The sequence below is a fragment of the Podarcis vaucheri genome (assembly GCF_965113315.1).
Source record: "Podarcis vaucheri genome assembly, chromosome: 9".
NCBI lineage: Eukaryota > Metazoa > Chordata > Lepidosauria > Squamata > Lacertidae > Podarcis > Podarcis vaucheri.
This window is the reverse complement of record NC_138767.1, coordinates 53,490,268-53,512,448: the sequence shown is the minus strand read 5'-3', so window position 1 is coordinate 53,512,448 and position 22,181 is coordinate 53,490,268. Positions and strand designations below refer to the sequence as shown.

General features: G+C 42.0%; 1 protein-coding gene across 2 annotated transcripts in view; it reads left to right on the top strand.

Annotated features, from left to right (window-relative positions):
- The window catches only part of FAT1 (FAT atypical cadherin 1), a 126,665-nt gene that overhangs the window by 60,435 nt on the left and 44,049 nt on the right, over nucleotides 1-22,181 (top strand). For both annotated transcript variants that reach the window (XR_014223508.1, XM_082237960.1), the window contains exons 4-9: nucleotides 1,957-2,018; nucleotides 7,754-8,083; nucleotides 8,601-8,811; nucleotides 13,146-13,285; nucleotides 19,782-20,057; nucleotides 21,292-21,502. Coding sequence is in view for 1 of the 2 variants with exons in the window: in XM_082237960.1 (XP_082094086.1) it covers nucleotides 1,957-2,018; nucleotides 7,754-8,083; nucleotides 8,601-8,811; nucleotides 13,146-13,285; nucleotides 19,782-20,057; nucleotides 21,292-21,502 (1,230 nt within the window). In the remaining variant the exon portion in view is untranslated. The remainder of the gene's footprint in view (nucleotides 1-1,956; nucleotides 2,019-7,753; nucleotides 8,084-8,600; nucleotides 8,812-13,145; nucleotides 13,286-19,781; nucleotides 20,058-21,291; nucleotides 21,503-22,181) is intronic.

Genomic DNA, 22,181 nt, shown 5'->3' with positions numbered 1-22,181 from the left:
CTTGGCCCTCCAGATATTTTGGGACTACAACTCTCATCATCCCTGACCACTGGTCCTGTTAGCTAGGGATGATGGGAGTTGCAGTCCCAAAACATCTGGAGGGCCGGGTTTGCCTATGCCTGCTCTAGAGCAGTGTTTCCCAACCTTTTTTGGGCAAAGGCACACTTGTTTCATGAAAAAAATCTTGAGGCACACCACCATTACCAGGACACCCCACCTGGCCAGGACAATCCCTGGGTGCTCCCTTGGGCCACTCACCTGACCCACCTCGCAGGGCTGTTGTTGCGAGGATAACACGGGGAGAACCACACGCGCCCCTGGGAGCTCCTTGGAGGAGAAAGCGGGCGATGAATGCAATGCACGAAATATATGAGAGGCGACCAGGTTTTGCAGGTGAGGGGCCCCCGCCAGCCTCCGCTTCCAACACCCGGCGCAACGACGCCGAAGTTTCCCCCCGGGCTCGGCTCGGGGAGCAGCGCTGCTCCCCCCGGCTCCCCTTCGCCCTCCCGGCTCTCTCTGCCGCCACTGGGGACCCCCCTCACCTGCCAAGTCTGGAGCGCCGGTGGAAGTTGCATGCATGCATGCAGGGCGCCGCGTTGCCATTGCATTGCACTGCACTCCATGCAACACCTGCACACATGCATTGCCTTGCACGCCCGCCAAGGGGTCTCCCCGCGGTCCGATGCGTCCCCTCCGGCGCGGATGCAGCATTGCAAAAATAACCCCCCCCCCGACGCAGCCCTACCTGGGGGGCAGCCTCCGCCGCTCCGCCTCCGCGGGGATCCCCGGGCTCCATCCTGCCGCCCGATCTCCGCGGGGGCGCAGGCAGGCTGCGCGGGGTCTGCGCGGGGTCTGCGCGGAAGAGCCCCTGCCCGCCCGGCCGCCGCCGCTGCGCTCATTCCATGGCCGGGAGAAGAGCGCTTCAAACAAAACGCCCGACCCGCCATGCCACGCTGGGAAACGTAGTTTGCGCACCCCGCATGGGCGCAGAGCCCAAGGGCGAGGGGACTACGGATCCCGGCAGCCCCCGCGCCGGGGACGGAGGGGGAGAGGCCGGGTGCAGGGATGGAGGGACGGGTGGGCGAGCGAGTGAGTGAGTGGCAGCCGCCAAGCCTTGGCCGAGAGCCAGGAAGGGCCTCCCCGGAGGAGGAGTAGGAGGAGGGAGGCGCAGAGCGGGAGGGAGGGAGGGAACCCCAGGGGTCATCTAGTGACGGCGCCCCAATCAAAAATTTGACTTTTTAAAAAAAAAAAATCTATCAGATTTTTTAATTTTTCCCGCGGCACACCAGGCAACATCTCACGGAACACTAGTGTGCCGCGGAACAGTGGTTGGGAAACACTGCTCTAGAGAGTCTTGTCAGAGAGAGCCTGGATGGATAAGTGTTCACCATCATTCTGTCAGATGGTGGAACACATTAAGGGTGTATAATCTTTTGGAATCTAGAGGGTGCCCTTCCAGAAGATGAGAGGTCAACAAAGTCCGACTGAAAGTGTATCTAAGTACTGTTCAGTACAGTGGTACACTTTAAGAACAGCTTAGTTTATGAACCACTTGGATTAAGAATGCTGCAAACCTGGAAGTAGGTGTTTTGGTTTGTGAACTTTGCCTTGGAAGCAGAATGTGTTGAGTGTGTTCCATTTCTAAATTGGGTCTCCCGCTGCTATAGGAAAGCACACCTTGGTTTAAGAACACTTTGGTTTAAGAACGGACTTCCAGAATGGATTAAGTTCGTAAACCAAGGTAAAAATCCTGGCATTGACTCTTACAGCAAACTAGAAATTAGTATTTAAATGTAATGCAACTGTGAATAAATTAAAGAGCATTATTTCCAAAGTCTTGGCATATAGTATTGTTTATTGACTTGTATTTGGAGTACTTTCCATGTTCTTCCCCTTTCTGTCTCTTCTCCTGTATTCTGCCCCAAGGATTAACAAATTGCTTGTTTATATTTGCAGGTCTAATTACAACAACATCAAGGAAACTTGATCGGGAGCAGCAAGCAGAACACATATTAGAGGTAAATTATGATGCTTAATTTCTTCATTTTAGCAGTTGTCTTGTATATCTTCATTACAAATTGGCTTCCCTGTGTGTCATTGGTTGTCTCTGGAGTTGGTGAGGCTCATCTGGCAGCAACAAGAAACTGAACCTTTAGTGTCATCAGCCTAGTCCTGTAGAATGCACTTTCTGTTTTAATCTTTAAAGTCTGCTGGAAACTTTTATTTGCTGTCAACTAATTAACAACAACAAAATAATAATAATAATATCTGCAATGGTTACTCAAAATTATGCTGAAGCCTCTGGCAGGGCAGGAAATCAGGTTAGAATAAGGAGTCAGCCCAAGGTAGATAGAAGTAACTTATCCTAATAAATCTCCTCTTCACTTTATATGGGTTAGGCACTCAATGGTTTGTTTGTTTTTATCTCAGTGATTTTCATTCTTGCGAGCTACCCTGGTGCCTTGTTAATGTGAAGTATGGCAAATAAAATGCTTTAAAAGAAATAAGTATCCTTGCTGAAAGGATTGGGGGTTGTTAAAATCCTACCCCAACTCCCCAAACCGGCTCTAGTTGTGGGTGACACACCTTGTCTTCCTGTGTTAAGATATAAGAGACTGTAAATCTCTTTCCCTAACAGTCGAGCCCTCCTTTCCTCTCATAAGCTTCCAGAAGTGTGAAATGGGGCTCAGAGATAGTTCTTACTCCAGGTTTCCACACAACCCAATTGCTTTGGAAGGGGTGGGTTTAGCTTCTCTCCATCCCTAATGTGACTATATACTTATCTCCTTGGCTCAAGGGTTGCATTACTCCATACCCTCCCAACATTTCTCTGATGAAAATAGGGATGTCTTAAGGAAAAGCGGGGTATTCTGGGATCAAACCAGGATGGCTTCTGTAAATACAGGACTGTCCTTGGAAAATAGGGGCACTTGGGAGGGTCTGGAGCCAGCTGCTGTGGTGATACTCTATATATTTGCCAATGGAAACACATGTAAATCCACTTACCATTGTGAACAAGCAGCCCTTATATTGGAAACAAAAACGAAACTATTGCACCCTAAAGCATTGGATTCTGTGGCGGCTTCAGCAGTCTTGAAGACTCCCGCTCAGTAGGCCACGTGTACCTCCTGCTCAGTGGCAGGTTAATTTATCAAATACCACTGGCTGAGTTCTTGAAGGCTATTTTATTTTCACAGTATTTCTGTTTACCGTGTGTTTATATCCGCCCTTGGTGATAGCTGTGCTGCCTTCAGAAACAAGAGGGAAATCTTTTGATATTCATAGAATGCATATCCTTGGCTATGCAGTTTTATAAGTATATAGAAGAGGGTGTGTAACGTCAGTGGGAGAGTCTGAAAGGGAAAATTGTACAAACAAGCCAGAGGTATGCCACTATTTGCAAAACTGCCAGGATTCTATAATGTAAAGCTACCACTAAGAAATACAATTTAGATGATTGCTTTTTTTTCTTTATAGCCCAGTAAGTGGCTTTCAGCAGCTCTTGAGTCTGGCAGAAAGGTTTTCCCAGTCCTTCTACCTGAGGTTTTTTTTATGAAATGTACAATTCTTAGGTCTCTTTGCAAGATAATCTGCCTTGTTTTAACTAACTGTAGTTAGGCTTTATTGATGTGCATTCTGTTTCAGAAGATTGTGCTTCCTGGTGGGTGACTGAACTTCTTTGTTGATGATCACTGGTGTAGATCAGGAGTGATGAAATCGTATGTGGCCCTTCACATGTTTTTGAAATACAACTCTGACCATCTCTGACCAGTGGCCATGCCGGCTGGGGCTGATGGGAGTTGGTATCTAATGATATCTGGAGATCCACAAATTTCTATCTTTGGAATAGATGGTCATCTGAGCTGGTCCTTAAGGTAGTGCCTCAAAAGAGCAATGTGGTGTTTATTTTTGTGGGTTTTTTACAGACACCACATACCACGGCTACATGTGCATGGCGTACTTTTGAGAGCACCCTTGTGGTGTTGGGAGGGGAAGACACTTAAAAGAGCAATGTTTTCCATTAACAAAGAATATCTACCATGGTAGATTTAGATTAGGAATTGCACAAGGCTTTGCTTCCATATCTTTTCTAGTACTAATTTTAATTTCTTTAAACAAATGGTAAAAAAAAAAATTGAACTGATTAAATTTCATTGGTGCCAAGTGCTGGTCCCTGTCTCCCGCTCTGCCTCCCTCTCACTTCGTTTTCCTTTGTTGCCCAAATCAATAAAACCTTAATTTGGGCACTGCAATGTTTGAAAAAAAAGAAAAGTTATGGGTTTTTTTGTTTTTACATTTAAATGAAGTATTTCGAACAGCTTCCCTCAGTTCTTTTATGTTTATATCTTTACAAAAAGCGGTTTGGGATGGAGTCCAAGATATTTGCAGAATGGTGGCAATATTATCAGCAGCTTGTGCCAAATGCTGTGCATCTGGCTAATTAATTGAGCATTAAAGTGTTGACCAGATGGACTGGCAAGTTTATCCTTGTTTGCTATTAAAATTTATCCCACATTTCACTCTTGTTTGCATAGTAACAACTATAAATATGGTGCATTCCATTTCATGAAAACATTTTACTGGATTTTATAGGAAACAATTAAATGGAGTCTTGCTTTTAAATACGACATGCTTTTGTGTGTTTCATCAGACTCTCCTGTCTCGGAATATAGTTCTTTCCATTTTATTTTTCTCCTCTGTGACAAAGGACAGTTTCAGATTGAAATTTTAAAGAGCAGTTTCACAAGGACTTACTACTTCTTCACTCAGAAGCTTAACAGTACATTCCTAAACATATTGACTCAGAAATTAAGCCTACTTCGTTCAATGGAACTTACTCTCAGTTAAGTCTGCATAGCACTGCAATGTTGGGTGGCTTTTTAATCACTGTGTCTGCTGAATTCACATTGCTACACTACCAGTATATATGTATTTTTGTTGGGACCTGAACATCAAATGCTGTATGAATCAGAGGCTGGTGATAGATAAGGGGTCAGCAAACTTTTTTGGCAGAGGGCAGGTCCACTGTCCCTCAGACCTTGTGGGGGGCCAGACTATATTTTGAGGGGGAAAAGTGAACTAATTCCTATTCCCCACAAGTTACCCAGAGATGCATTTTCAATAAAAGGACATATTCTACTCACGTAAAAACACATTGCTTAGAAGACCGTCCACGGGCCAGATTTAGAAGGCGATTGGGCCACATCCAGCCCACAGGCCTTAGTTTGCCCACTCATGTGATAGATGGTCAAACCAATCTGAAGTGAAGGCCCAAGACAGGTGTTGATCATTATGTGAGCTGCGCACAGGTGGTCTGAAGCGAGCGAGCGAGCTACCACCATTCATGTGGAGCCTCCTTTTATTGAGACAAATATGCAAGCTAGGCAAATACATTTTTGGGCTGTGACCTTTACACATCTTCCGTCCCGAAATCGTGGGGTGGTACAAAGTTATTTTGGCACCTGTTCCACAGCGTCATTTTCTCCTTGCTCAATGTATGACGAATGGAGACAAACGTCTCATGGAAAAGGGTTACAGACAGGACAGTGCTGACTGCTGAGACCACAAAAGGTCAGACACAGGGGACGATGTTCTAGACAGCCATGACTTGTCTGAGGGGGGTTTTTCCCTGCACCCTGGGTCACGCGTGCAGGCAGACTGTGGCTGCCTGCTGGTGGGGAAGTGTGCTCCCTCCGGATCCCACTCCCCACTCTGCGATATCCCTACACCAATCAACTCACTCTTTCCAGAATTGTGTAGGAAATACAGATGCAGCTTCTGGCTGGGCCATGAAACTCTTTGGGTGGTCTTGGACAAGTCAAGTTCTCTCAGCCTACAATTCCTCACAGGATCATTTTGTGGCTAAAATCCTTCTCTGAGAAGGGTGTGGTAAAAATACAATAAAAGCTGATTGACTGTTCTAAACTGGCAATACAGTAGATGAATAAACCAGATGTTCTTTATTTCAAAACAGCTCCATTCGCTTTGATACTAATACTGTACATGTATGCAGTTCTTTTCTCTTTTTGAGAAAAATAGCTCTTCTCAAGCAATTACATTTTGTGGTATTTTATTTGGTCTGCTTAGAAGGCCAAGTTTTATTTATACTGGATTGAGGAAGCTCTACCCATGAGCCACTTCTGGTCCACCAGGATTTCCCATTTGGACAGCCTGGTCATTTCGGGCAAGCCATGTATACAACTAATTTCGCTTCGGAAGCATCCTTACATGTGCAGAAGGGTTGAAAAAGTGCAAGAGGCTTGCAAATGCAGTTACTTAGTTACCAAAACATTATTATTTTTCCAGCAGCTTGCAGTGAAGGTTTGTGTCAGGTGCTGTTGCGGTTGCTCGAGAGTACAGTGGTACCTCGGGTTACATATGCTTCAGGTTACAGACTCCTCTAACCCAGAAATAGTGCTTCAGGTTAAGAACTTTGCTTCAGGATGAGAACAGAAATCGTGCTCCGGTGGCAGCAGCAGGAGGCCCCATTAGCTAAAGTGGTGCTTCAGGTTAAGAACAGTTTCAGGTTATGAACAGACCTCCGGAACGAATTAAGTACTTAAGCTGAGGTACCACTGTATTTACAGTGAAGAGCCCCAAAGCTCATTTCTGGCTCAATCACTAGCAGAATCCAGGAGTGGTCTTTTTTTGTACCTCCCCCAGCATAAAAGTTTCGTTACCCCCCAACCGTTTCCACCCCTCTCTGTGCCCCAGACTACTGCGCAGGATGGGCGATGGCAAGGGCATGCTTCACTCCTCTCCGGCTTGCTCAGGAGCAGTGTTTAGGCTCTCACTAGCATCCTCTAGGGACGCGGGTGGCGCTGTGGGTTAAACCACAGAACCTAGGACTTGCTGATCAGAAGGTTAGCGGTTTGAATCCTCACAACGGGGTGAGCTCCCATTGCTCGGTCCCTGCTCCTGCCAACCTAGCAGTTTGAAAGCACGTCAAACTGCAAGTAGATAAATAGGTACTACTCCGGTGGGAAGGTAAACGGCATTTCCGTGTGCTGTTCTGGTTCGCCAGAAGCGGCTTAGTCATGCTGGCCACATGACCCGGAAGCTGTACACCGGCTCCCTCGGCCAATAAAGCGAGATGAGCGCCGCAACCCCAGAGTCGGCCACGACTGGACCTGATGGTCAGGGGTCCCTTCGCCTGTATCTTAGCATCCTCTGGTCCTTGCACCTCTTCCCCACTGGGGGTGGGGCTTTCCACCTCCCCGGAAGAGGAACTGCTTCTCAAGATTTTCGTAGGCTCCCTGTAACACAACTGTCCCTCTATTTCACTCCTCTGTGCCGATGGCAGTTCCCTGACAGTTTGCAAAATAACAAGGTTTGGCTCACAGGGGTGAACAACATTTGCATTACTCTTCCCCCCTTTAAATGCCACATTTTTTTCTTTTTACAGCCTGACCTTTGTACAAGCAGTTTTATTTTGTCTGTGTGACATAACGGCATGTTTAAAGTGTGTCTTCTTGCTGTTTCTTCCAGTCTGATGAATTTGCATTTTTGGAGCAACAAAAATAGACTTGAGATAAGCAAGGTTTAAAAAGAATATTTAAGTATTGCCAATGAACTTGCACTGAAATGTTTTGAAGATATAAATTCTTCCAACTTTTTAAGGAACCAGAGCTCTGTTTCACTACCTGTTGCTTTAAGCTATGTCAGTCCTGCTACTGACAAGACACATGCTAGAATCCCCCCTCTTATTTTTCTCTGTTTATGCAAATGGGATTATTTTTTTTGTCGTCAATAGGTAACAGTTGCAGACAGCGGTATACCAGCAAAGTCGACTCTGGCCCGCGTCATTGTGAAGATCTTAGATGAAAATGATAGCAGGCCTCAGTTCTTGCAAAAGTTCTATCAGATCAAATTGCCTGAGCGTGAGAAACCAGAGAGAGAGAGGATTACCAGGAGGGAGCCAATCTATCGTGTAGTAGCTGCAGATAAAGATGAAGGTCCCAATGCAGAAATATCTTACAGCATTGAAGATGGTGATGAGCAAGGCAAATTTTTTATCGACCCAATAACTGGAGTGGTCTCCTCTAAGAAGTATTCTGGAGCTGGGGAATATGACATTCTTACAGTAAGTAATATTTCAGTTTTGACATTCTATCAGTATCTTAAAACGTTTACTATGCAGTCAGAGGACTTGGGAAATCTGATACCGAATTAGAAGAGATTTCTTTAAAAGAGTGCAATGCAGATGTGTTTCTCTTCCATTCGAAATACGGATGAAGACGCTTAGTTTGTTTTCAGGAATTAAAATAAGTTAATTGCATTGGCATTCTACCTGCTCATCAGAGATTATAAAAGTTTCCTATGCTGTGTGGATTTGTTAAATTTAAAAAAAAGGTCTGAAGTTGCAATTCTGTGGCATTTACATTGGAGAAAGCTCCATTGGACTCAATGGGATTTTTGAGCAGACATGTATAGCATTGTTTTGTAAAGCTCCCTCAGGTTTACAGAACTTAATTTCATGGTTCTTGGCCTCTTGTCACTGAGAGTGCTGTCAACTTTAATTTCTGCATGTCTTTGTTTTGTATGTGATCTGTCCTGGTTTACATGATTTTTTTTTCCCAATCTTGTGCTATATTTATTAGATTAAAGCAGTGGATAATGGTCGCCCCCAAAAGTCTTCAACAGCTCGACTTCATATAGAATGGATCACAAAACCCAGTCCGGCCCCTGAACCGATTTCTTTTGAGGAATCCTTTTTTTCTTTTACTGTCATGGAAAGTGATCCAGTGGCTCACATGATTGGAGTAATAGCTGTGGAGCCTCTTGGCACTCCGCTCTGGTTTGATATTACAGGTAAGACTATTTGATGACGAATGTTCGTCGGGAATTATGCGGTGATTATCTAGGCTGTTGTTCATAGATTTGATATGTTCTAATCCCAAAATGAAAATGGCTTCTAAGAAAAAATTAAGCAGGAGTTATTCCTGTGTGTATAAGCTAGCAGTAGCCAAAATGGTGCTCTCCTGAAGTTGCCCAACTCCAAATACCATCAGCACTAGCCAGAGTGGCCTGTGGTCAGGGATGATGAGATTTGTAGTCCAGCAACTTTTAGGACGCACCACGTCGAATATACCTGCTATAAAGAATATATTGTTAACCAGAGGTTTCATTGCAATCAAGTGGCATATAAATTTTATGCTATCTCTGTCTATCTGTCTGTCTGTCTGTCTGTCTATCTGTCTGTCTGTCTGTCTGTCTGTCTGTCTGTCTGTCTGTCTGTCTATCTATCTATCTATCTATCTATCTAATGAAAGGATTGTTTTGCTGTTTAGATTTTTTAACTAGACTTGCCTCTTTCACTGACCAATTGGGGTGGAACTTCAGCATCACACTCAAGTGATGTTTATGTTCATTCAATGCTTGATGGAAAGATCTCCCCTCTCCTCTTCCCAGCAAGCTGTCCTGGGGGATCTCCCAACCACCCTCCAGCAGATTTTGGGATGGGGAGCATTTTGTTGTGCTAGTGGGACTGGTTGCACTGGCCTCCGCTAGCACAGCAACCTAATCTGTCCCATGTATGTATGTATATATGTATGTGTGTATTGAAACCCCACACAGTCTGTCCTATTACTGCCCTGTTCTACCCACAAAATTTCATTCATGGTGCAAAGGAACCTCCTTCCTTAGTAACATGATTGACTGTGCCATGCCTTCGGGGGGGGGGGTATGCAGGGCAAGTGTACATCTGGGGCTACAGCCACCCCAGCACTACTTCCTTGAAGGTTCAAGTCCTTCTGAATAAGGCAGAGTCTGTGGATGGTGTAATATGTCAGGGGTGCACTTCTCCGAGTGGATCGTAGCCCAAACAGGTGGGAAAGTCTGTCCAAGGTGAAATACTAGTACAAGGTGTAAGGGGAATGGAGGAAGCAATGCAACTTTCAAGAGTGGATATTAGTTTTTCTTTGGGTGGGGTGTAGAGGGTGGATAACATGTTGGTGGTACTACCTCACATTAATCAAGATCTCGCGGTTTCTGTTTTAAAATACCTTACTGCGCCTTTTTTTAACTATTACTAATCGCATGAATCAGTTTGATTGACATATTTTCTTTCTTCTGTGCTTGCTTTCCATGCTTTCTTTCTTTTTGGCTGTGCCAGGAGACAAGCTTGCTAGTGACGTTTTTTACATCTTTCAGATGGCTTGTGACCTGAACTGTACAGCAGAAGGTATCTGCTGAGATCACATAATTTATTATCAGATTATGAGATCTAAAGTGAAATCGCACTAATTTATAATAGTATCTAATAAATCTTGAGCAGTTCGTGTTTCCTTCTTCTTTCCAGATTCTCTCTGCTTCCCTCCCCCCCCCGCCCTTTACTCTAGTTCTTGTTTGTGTTTTATTGCGTCTTTTGGTTTTGTTAGTGTTGCTTGTCACCACATTTCAGCCAAAGCACCACTTTGAAATGCTAGTATAGATACTTTTGATCTTTCAAGAGCACCCAGACTGATGAGAGCGGTGGATGCAAAATAGCTTGATAGAACAACATTGTTAGGGCATTTCTAGAGGTGGCTAGATTTGCAAGCTAAACAGGCCAAATCGGTTTAAAGCTGGTAAACAAAAAGGTCTTTGCCCATCCCTGAAAAGGCAGGATCTCTGCTGGTCATGCCTCTCTGGTGAGAGAGTTCCAGTGCAGATGTTGGCAATCATCTGTACTGCTGCCCATAGGATACCAAGCCAAATTCAAGGTTCTTATGTTGATATTCAAAGCCCTGAGTGCTGATAATGCCTTCCTATTTTACTTTGGCTAAAAGTCAGTTATTTAGTGTTGTCAGTCCCTTACTGTAGAACCCTCTTCCAGCAGATATTTGGCAAGCATCTTCACCTTTGACTTTCACACATCTCTTGAAGCCCTTTTTCCTGCTGACAGGAACATTCAGTTGTTTAATGATTATTTTAACAATCATTTAAATGATTGTTTGGTGTTGTTTTTAAATGCTTTTTTTTTTTTACTTTGCTGTACACTGCCCTGATGTTTTGTTAAAGGGCATTATGCAAATAAATTAATAATAAAAAATATTCCCTGTACTGGGAGCAGCTAGTCCATATTATTTAAAAGGATTTTATCAGGTGGCACATGGACTGTACAAACACACCTTTGTAGTAGTTCTGTGCTTTAGAAACTAATTTTTGTACCACTTTCTCTGACGTATCACTGCATCAGTTGTGGGGGAAGCTGCCATTTTCATTCAGCATAAGGCTTTCTGTCCCAAGACAGATAGATGTCCATGGCTGGTTTTCTGCCTTCAAGCATCACCTCCAGTAAAATATATTGCACCAACAGCGCACGAAAAATTTGTGGTGTTCTGCCCTACTCCATTTTAATGTGATCGAAGATTCTTTTGAGGCAATTAGAGGCTCTAGCCTGCCTTTAGATACCCACAATAATTGTCAGAAATAAAGCAGTGTTTATGGGGTGCTGCCCGGCCCATCAGTCTGGGTGATTTGTCTGAAAGTCAGAACCAATCTCCGAAATTCCGCTGGTTTTCTAATTTGTTGGAATAAAGATGTAATCGTAAACATGCTGACTTGGAGTGAGTACCATTTAAATCTATGGGGCTTATTTCCAAGTAAGTATACTGGTGATTGGATGGCATTTACAGTGGTGCTGTGCAGAAATGTTCCTTGAGTCCAAAAATAATTGGAATTCATAATTACAGAAGGCAAAACGGTTTTTATCTTTAAAAACAAAAACAAAAAAACACTGTGGTTTATAACCTTGCTTTTCAAAAAGAACAGGAAAGAACACTTGCACCACGTAATTAGGACAAATGTTTTTGCCATGGAGAGTATTGGGGCTGACAAACAATGGGAAGTAATTTATACTTTTCAAATCGTTTGTCTAAAACTTGAATCCGGTAGAAGTTAATGACTGGCATTTATCATGGCTAACTCCATTTGGTTTTAAAGGGTCATTGTGTTGCAGAGAGGCAGTCTGCTCACAAATAATAGTATTACTATTATTACTGTAATCACTTAAATGTTTGGGCAATTGGCTGTGTTTATTGAGCTATATTTCAGTTTCATTTTTCAAAGGGCATTTAGAAGTTTTATAAAGGAATAAAATAAATCCATCACTGGAAAAGGGGTTAGGGTGTTTTGTTTTGTTTTAAAACCATTGTGCTATTTTCACTTTTTCAGCCTTTAATTCAGTGTTTTCCTAAAGCTTTTCTTCCAGTGCCCCAGAACAGGCTGGTCTGTTGGGGCCCAATCCACCGAGCACTGCTCTTGTGTAAATTCAATAGCACACTGTGGTAGTAGTGCTGAGTGGATTGCACCCATGGTAAGCATGCCTGAGATTCTGATACACACCCCAAGTTTTTGGTTTAAACAATAAAACACAGTTTTAAGATACCATATCATATATTATTCAGTGACTAGTTCCTTCAAGTGAAATAATATTTGCTCTTTCTGGGCACGTATTGTAAATCCCCATGTGGCTAGTCACCTTTGACAAGTAAGAATCACCTTCAGGCTATCAGGGAAGAAAGATTTGCAAAACTTGGTTCTTTTTCTTTTACAAATACCTTTTCTTTCACAAATACGCAGGCTAGTAAGCTTTCTTGCGAGATAGTAACATTTGTGGGCTAATTTGCATGGCTGTTTTAGGAGAACATTCATCTATTTAAAGCAAAGATATCAGGATTTGAAAGATATACCTCTGGAAACAGAGTCTTTGCCATGAGTCAAATAAATAGGGAGTACAGTGGTATCTCAGGTTAAGTACTTAATTCGTTCCGGAGGTCTGTTCTTAACCTGAAACTGTTCTTAACCTGAAGCTAATGGGGCCTGCTGCTGCTGCCACGCCACCGGAGCATGATTTCTGTTTTCATCCTGAAGCAAAGTTCTTAAACTGAGGTACTATTTCTGGGTTAGCGGAGTCTGTAACCTGTAGCGTATGTAACCTGAAGTGTATGTAACACGAGGTACCACTGTACTGTAGCAAGCATCAAGCTTTTTGTCCCTAGTGGCCGACTGCTGTATTACAACTAGGTTACAAATACAACACGCAGCCTCCGCTATTTCAGAACTGATTTTGTTTTAAGCATCATAGCAAAGTATGTTTGCGTGAAGTGATACATCAAAGCAGCGTTTTATGAACTTCTGTCTCATGCAATTTCTTGGAGCAGGTGGCAACTATGACAGCCGCTTTGATGTGGACAAGGGCACTGGAACCATCGTTGTCGCTAAACCTCTTGATGCAGAACAGAAATCAAATTACAATCTGACAGTAGAAGCAACAGATGGAACTAGGACTATTGGCACTCAGGTAATGGAATTTCTAATGAAGTGTTTATTGAAAGAAGAATTTGTAACCATTTCTTGCCGCGGCTTCTCTCCCTCCCTCCCTCCCTCCACTCCCTTGGGCAGAATTACCTCTTGCATAAATAAGGAGGACTTTGTGTGAAAAAGAAGTTTCTAGTACCAAGAGAGCACAATAGCCCAATGTTGGGCAGCCAAAGGGGAAAAGTTATGTGTAAGCAGATAAGTGCGCCTCGAATTAACAGCTTTTAAGTCATAGAATGTTCTGGTATTTGAAGAAAAAATGAGAAACAGAAGCCAGGCATTCACAAAAAAAGAAAAGGATTGACAGTTGAAAACATCACGGTCATCTTCATCACTCAGAAACAAATCCAAAACCAGCCGAAATCGGAGAAAGTGTAAAGTGAAATTGGTTTATGTTGGAGTTATTGTTAACAGTGAAACAATCTCACAAAAGTAGGCAGAAGTGTCATTTTTTTATATAATTATCTTCCCCCCTTTTTCCCATATAGAGAGTTACATTTTTACTCAACAATTATATTCCAGTTCAGCAAAACTAGTGACTTCCCTCTCACCCAGCACCAATGTTTATAACCCAAATTGCACAAAAATTTGTTTTAAGGTTCCGCCTTATCTAATTTCATCTTCTCTAACAGATTTCTTAATATATTCTGTTGTTTTCTTACACTTCAAACCAGGCTGTGGTCTTCACATATGGGAAATAACTTTTTATATAGACTAGAAAAGGTTTTCAGTCTTCTGTAAAAGATACTAAATTTGTATGTTTCATCAGTGCCATCAATTTTGCCATCTCTGCATATTCCAATATTTTCATCAACCATTCTTCCATTGAGGGTGTCCTCTCCCTCCTTCCATTTCTGTGCATTTAGAATCCTTGCCCCTGTAGTCACATACATAAGTAGCATTAAGGCTTTCTTTGGGATTTTGCTGTCTAGTGTCCCCAGTAGGATATTTTCATTCTTGAAAATAAAAATGTCACTATATAGTAGCATTGCTTGGTTTGCTACCAAGTGTTTACCCAATGTTTAGGTGTTGCCAGTCAGATTTCCTGGATGACTGTACCAGTATAATGTATGTGCTTACAAATGAGTTTTCCATAATGGCACAGTGTGTTTTAGGTGTATCGTCAAACTTTTAACACTTCTACTTTAGTGATATCAACTTCAAGCCAACTTCAGCTCTGTTTAGGGAAGCTTTTAATGTTTTAAAGTTTAATAGATTATTGTATTTTAATATTCTGTTGGAAGCCACCCAGCCAGATGGGCGGGGTATTAATAATAATAATAATTATTATTATATATATATATATATATATATATATATATATATATATTTATTTTCTTAATTGATAAAAATACCTTCTGAAAGTGCCTTTTTTCTTTGAAAGGATGGCTCTGCATATTACATCTCCTGAATGGAACTATAGATGTGATGATGCTCAGTTTAGATGGCTTTAAAAGGGAGTTAGAGAAATTGATGGATGGTAAGACTAGAGTCCTGATGACCACAGAGTCCACAAACAGAGGCAACATACCTCTATATACCAGTTGCTGTTAAACAATAGCGGTAGACTTTCTACCATAATTAGAATTTAAGCTGACTGTGGATAGATTTGACTTCTTATCCAAACAGCTGCTTTAGACATATTGTTTCTACTGCTGAAGTTAAAAATCATTCAGCATATCATCTGGGAAATGACAGAAGAATAGTTTGCTAATACTGTAAATGTGCTGCATTTTCTTTTTAATGTGAATTAGTGCTCCTGCTTTTTGTTTGTTTTCTGCCTTTCAAAATGCACAGAATGTTTTTCAGCTGTGTCCTATTATCTCTCTTCTCATCTTTTAGCAGACAAAGTGAGAGGTGGTGGTTGTAGCTTTTGCAGGACCAGTACAGAAGCTCATTTTTATCAGAATTTCCCTGTTCCATACTTGAGGGGATTAGCTTGAACTATGGCTGCTAGAATTTCACATTTATGTGCTCCTCTAACAGAAGGACAAGCAACAATGCTTCTGAAATGAACAGGGGTTGCTTGGGGGTTTAGTCTAGACACGTCTCCTCTTGAAGCTTAGCTTCCCTGACTTTCACACTACTTCTCTTAATAAAAGTCCATTAAAAAAAACTAATAAAAGTAGAATTAGTCTTTGTGTTGTAATCTCATGTGTTTCAAACTATTATTTTACCATATTAGTGCACTATTCGTTTGTCATTTTAGTTCCTTGATGAGAGGTGTGCTATTTCTTTTAACAGTACCAAGGTGTAAATTTCAACCATACCCTTGCTGAAATTCAATATAATAATTGTAGTTTAAATAAATACTTACAACTCACTCTTCTATTTAAAGTACCCAGAACAGCTTACTTAAATAAGAATGTTTTAACAGTTGATCCACTGAATTTTGTAAGAACAGATAATTGTTAGAAAACTGCATTGAGATGAATTACAAAGTTTTATGCAGAGAACATGCTAAAATGCATTTAAATGCAGCACACTGCCTTGGATTGTTCAGGTTATAAAATATTTGGCTTGGTATTTGAAATACTGTACAATAAACAGTTTAACAAGTCATTGATTAACAGCCATTTATTCCCACATGCTATTTCAGTTTTACTAGTGAAAGTGCATGTTATCATATTGTCTATGTAAAAATAGTAAACTAACTATATTGGCCTCCTTATGGGAAAAGGAACCTATTGAGTATGCCTTCTAAATGGGAAGGCTGTGATTGGCTTTGGGCCATGAGCATCTGTGAAACATTTGACTCAGTAAAATTATTTAGATAGATTTTTGGGGGGAAATTACTGAGGCTGTAAGCAACGTCGCTGTTGGGTCTAAATGCAGCTAAATGCATGATGTACAGATAAAATTCAGAGTGTTCAGTTATACTCTTGTCGGTGTAAAAGTTGACAGAGGAAGAAAAGAGAGATTGGGGGCAAGGCATCATGTGCCTTCAAAACATGAATGCTTTTTAACCTGATTTTAAATGAAAAGTATTATTCATTAGAAATGGGACATAATATTCTTAATTAATTCATATTAATTAAAAGGTTTTGTGGCCCTGTCTACCAGCTATAGTTATTGGCTTTTCAGTACTATAACAGATACTTGTTGCTGCCATCTATGCCCTTCCTCTCCCTTCATACTTAAGTTCTGCATTCTGCAAAATGAATGCTTTTATTATGCATTAGCACTGAAGATAGGCTGTTGTTGCACCTTCTGCCTTACACATTCTGCTTTCAGTTTCCAAATGGCAGCTTTATTGAAAACAATAAGATTTTATTCTTGACCTCTGGATCTTAAATTGCAGTTTTAATTATCAGCACACGAATGTATGTAAGTGCAGCTGAAACATGAGTGGACAAGCATTTTTCAGGAAAGAGTCTGACAAGGGCTCAAATACATAATGGATACCCACTTTTATACCATACCTTTATGCATCCCATACTGGAGCATCTGTTTGTTCTAATTCAGTAGCCTCTGTGGAGGAAATTTCGCTCTGTCGCCTTATGCAAGATTTGGTAGTTGCATGAAGGATTTCTGAGGAGGCAGCTTTTGAGAGGCCACTTCTCCCCATAGAATTCTTCCCACCCAGCAAAAGGGGGCTTTGTCTTGTCCCACCACTGTCTGAGATACAGTTGGGTGGTGGTTATGGGGATTGTCGTTCCTAAGCTTCCGTTTACTGGTTTTTCAACCTTTGTTGAAAACGTGCTTTCCCCCCAAAGCAAGCTTCTAGCTTGCCTTTTGTTTTGACTTTTCTTTGTTCCCTCCAGAATATGGTCTCTTCACTTTTGAACTGTTATTAAAAAAAAATGTGTTGGACTTGTACAGTACGACTGCAATGAAAATAGGTATAATAATGGCAGGATGAAGGCCGTTCTCATTGCACTCGTCTGTATTTCTGTGACAGCCGTGAAAACCAAATGCCAGTGTTCTCTGATCTTTGGGCACTCCCACCGTATGTGTGTGAGTGAACCACACATCCAGCCCCCTCCTCCAGCATGACAGTGACTGCAATTTTGCATGAATTGATCAAGGTCTGCTAAAACGAAAATCCTTTTCAGGTGTCCTGGGGAATTGAGTTCCTCAATTTGGGTGTGACAACTGAGATGACTCTTCCATCCCTCCACTCACCCAAGAGCACGCAAATGGACCTTTGTTCAATGGATTGGCGGGGGGGGGAGCAACATACAGGAGGTGCTCCCAGCTGCTCCCTCTAAGACAGGGGTCGGCAACCTAAGGCCCATGGGCCACAAGCAGCCCACAGGGGTCGTTTAACCTGCCTGTGAGCCGCCCCCGGACTGAGCCGCCCACTCGGCGAGCCCCCGCGCATTCCGCTAAACCTGCACAGTGTGGGGACTCACTTCCACAGTGCCAGAAATCGCGCCTGCGCAGACACAGACGCCAGAAATCGTGGGTGCACGCATGATCTGGCCCACAGAGGGATTTCCACTGGAGTGAACCAGCCCAGCCCAGGTAAACCTTGCCGACCCCTGCTCTAAGATTTACAAAACTGCTGTTAGAGGAAGGCCTTGGGTCTTCTAAGGCAAACACGCTGGTTCTCCTTAATGGCTCACAGGACAGTATGAACTTGAATTCATCTGATTTTGCTCAGCTTGTATACTTTGGCTTTAAGTGTTCATTTATGCGCATGGGGTTCATAACTTTAAACCATTTTGTAAATTGCTGGTGTCTAGATTGACATTGTTATTCTCTTACTTACATTGCCCCATTTTATGCCATTCTTTTCTGGAATTCCTGGCCAAGATTAGTTTTAGGGTCCACATTTCTTTTATTGTACTTGTGTGATGAAAAACTGAAGCAAAAATCCGATACATTCTCTTAGCGTTGTCATTGTTGCGCTTGACTGCTCCTTTTATTATTCATTAATAGCTTGGAGTGCTCTGTCAGTTCAGATGTATTTAGAATATGTCATTTTGCTTTTTAGTTGGTTGTGTTTGTGTTGCTAAATGACAACTGCCTATTTCTACTTTTGGAGTTTTTTTTTAAATACAGTATGCTTTGTTCAAGCAGCAGAGAGCCTCATGGCACCTTAAAGTTTAAACAAATTTATCATGGCAAGATTATGAAATTTTCTGTTTCTGTTTGGAAAGTTTCTGTCTGGAACATTCTGTTTTCTTAATTGATTTAGCTTTTCATTTTCTTAACAAAGTCTTTTTGTGTTAAAAAAAATTACTTAGGTGATTTGTTGTTGATTCCAATTGCAACTAAATAGTTTTATTTTAACTAGTTTTAACAATGTACTTAAAGTGCAATCTACTTAAGTGCAAAGGCACTTGTAGCCCAAATATGTTTTTATTATGTGCCTTTAAATTGTTCTGCTATACTTGTATTGTAATAAATTTAAAAGGTTATTATGTTAGTGTTTTCAAAATATTTTTGTGTGTTTGGATTCTTATGTTTTGAAAAGAATTTGTATTAGACGGTTTATTGTGATAGTGTATTGATGGGTATTTTGGCTGTTGTATTGCTGTTGGCTTGTGTGCTGCTGTGGGCATATTTATGTGGAAAAGCAGCATACAAATTGAAATAATAATAATAATTTCAATTCCATGTACTAGAGCTCTGGGTTGAAAAAACCAACCAACTAGTTTTGTCTATTGACAGATAATTAAGCTTGTTTAGGGAGGAATCACTACCCCAGTGCTACATGGCAAAACTCTTTTTTAAGTGATTGGCATTTCTGAAGCAGTGTGTGATGTGGAATGAGGGTCTTCTGTTGAAAGAGGAGAAGGAAAGCAATGTGCTAGGGTTTATCAGGCCCTGATCCCAGCTAATATTTTGTTCTAAACAACTTCTGCTTTGTACAGTGGTGCCCCACAAGACGAATGCCTCGCAAGACGGAAAACCCACTAGACGAAAGGGTTTTCCATTTTGGAGGTGCTTCGCAAAACAAATTTCCTATGGGCTTGCTTCGCAAGACGAAAATGTCTTGCGAGTTCCTGCGGGGGTTTTTTCCTCCCCCCCCCTTTTCCCAAGCCGCTAAGCCGCTTATCAGCTGATCCTAAGCCGCTAAGCCGCTTAACAGCTGATCTGCTAAGCCGCTTATCACCTGATCCCCTAAGCCGCTTATCAGCTGAGCCGCTTATCAGCTGATCCACTAAGCCGCTAATAGCACTAATCCACTAAACCGCTAATGGGTTTGCTTCGCAAGTCGAAAAAACCGCAAGACAAAGAGACTTGCGGAACAGATTCTTTTTGTCTTGCGAGGCAACACTGTATTTCATTTCTGCTTTGTATTTTGTTTCTACATGATTATGTATTTGACATAGTCAACCCCAACTCACAAAAGCTGCAGCGAATTGACACAGCTATTCTTCTCTAAATTATGTGTGATGGCCCCTAATCTTCACATCGTGTTTTGTTTTTGTATTTTAGGAGAACTGTTGCATTTCCCTGAGGCTTATCTACATGGCGTTCTGATCACACACCCTTTTCATCCTTAATTTACCTTTGTGTCATTACAGGTGTACATTCAGGTAATAGACACGAATGATCATAGGCCTGAGTTTTCTACATTAGAATACCAAGTCATTATTCCAGAGGACACAGTGCCAGAGACGGAAATTTTGCAAGTCAGTGCTTCAGACAGGGACGAAAAGAATAAGCTAATTTTTACTATGCAAAATAGTGTTGACCCCATCAGCCTTAAGAAATTTCGCCTGGATCCTGCAACTGGCTCTCTTTACACTTCTGAAAGATTGGATCATGAGGTCATTCATCAACACATTCTCACAGTGATGGTAAGGAACCATTCCACTTATTCTTTAGCAGATACAGGATCTTCTTTTTCACTGTAATGGAGTAGCATAAGCAGATACTTTTCAGAGCTGCTAGAATGGTGGAAAGACTGAATTGTATCTTACTCTCACCGACATAACTTACAGGGTCCTTGTACAGATTACTGAGACAAAACATTAAGTGATTTGCACACTCTGAAGTGCTGTGTAAATGCAAAGCGTTGGTATTATTATAGATGAGCTCAAGCCCATCTGTACTTCACCTTCACAATTCATTGGGAGTTTTTTGATGGGTTTCTTCTGTTAACATTTCCATCGCCAAGGAAGAGGAGAGACACAGCAAAGAGGAAGAAATATTTCTTCCTTTTGCTCTCCTTCCACACCTCCTCCTTCACCCCCAGCCACATTTTTTGTCCAGTCCAACTGAGAAGATCAACAGAAAGAAGTACAAGTATGACTTGCTGGATCAGAAATTGTAGGTCAGTGCTAGATGCACCTCTAGGTGCAGATTCCCACTCCCGTTTTGGCCTAATTGAATAGGCGACATAGTACACTGTTATTTCCTGCTCATGTTGATGGGCAGCAGGCATGTACATCCTGAGTCCCTGCTGAATATTGGGTGGCTGAAGTACCTCCCTGCCTTAAAATGCAGGATTTTCTTGTATATTTGAGGACCCTCTTTCTGTAGCCTTGGCCCTCACTTCATCTGGTGCCCTGTATACACATATATGAATGTCCACTTAACAAATACAGTGGTACCTCAGGTTACATACGCTTCAGGTTACATACACTTCAGGTTACAGACTCCGCTAACCCAGAAATAGTACCTTGGGTTAAGAACTTTGCTTCAGGATGAGAACAGAAATCATGCTCCGGTGGCGCGGCAGCAGCAGGAGGCCCCATTAGTTAAAGCAGTGCTTCAGGTTAAGAACAGTTTCAGGTTAAGAACGGACCTCTGAAACAAATTAAGAACGTAACCCGAGGTACCACTGTAAGTGAAATGGGAATATTTAATTCCAAGTTTTGAGATTATTTGTGCCGAACCAAAATCATATTGTAGGATTTTTGCACAATGGCATAAAATATAAACATTTGCTCCATTATGATGCCATGTACTTCTACAGAACAGAACAGAATGGTGGCCTTAAGTGATTGATAGTTCTCATCAATTGTAACAAGTGTCATATAACCGAATAAACTTATGCACGAGCTGCTAGTAACGCTGTGATTATTTTAGGTGCGGGACCAAGACGTTCCTGTCAAGCGCAACTTTGCTAGAATCATCGTCAACGTTAGTGACACAAACGACCATGCGCCATGGTTCACCAGTTCTTCCTATGAAGGGAGAGTGTATGAATCAGCAGCTGTTGGATCTGTAATTCTCCATGTAACAGCACTGGACAAGGATAAAGGGGAAAATGCAGAAATTGTGTACTCCATAGAATCAGGTATGCTGCAATACGTTCAATAACTTGCTACGATGAAAAGATTTTAGATTTAAAGCTGCAAAGTAGAGGCATATTCCCACTGCTTTCCCAACACTGTTTGATCTAAACTTAATCCAGCAGCAAGTTAGCCAGATTAAAGGATGTATTTCAGCCAGTCACTACTATATTGATGCACTATTCCCTTTATCAGCATGGCATTTGTCCGCTGTATCCTCCCTCAGAGGTGCAGTCTAATCCCTGACCATTGACAAGCTGCCTGGGACTTCTGGAAGTTGGAGTTCCAAAACACCTGAAAGGCCACAGGTTCCTGACTGCTGTCTTAAAGGAATGTGTGTGGTGGACCACTCTGAAGAGAAAGTTCCAGATTTCAAGCACCACCTCTGGAAAAAAATAACCAATTTCTACTGTCTGATTGCATTCCTGGGGTGGTGGAATTTGCCTCTCCAGATATTGTAGGACACCATATCTCATCAGCCCCAGTCAGCATGGCTAAAGAAAAGGGATGATATCTGCACTGAGGTATCCCAAATCCTGTAGGGCATTAAAGATGAAAACCACTGTCTGAAAAATTAGTAGCATTGGTTCCATCATAACAAAAGTTGGTCTTTTCCAATGAATCCCCTCCCCTCCCCCCCGGCATATACATGGGTTCTCATTTTTCTCTCTGTCTTTCTCACAC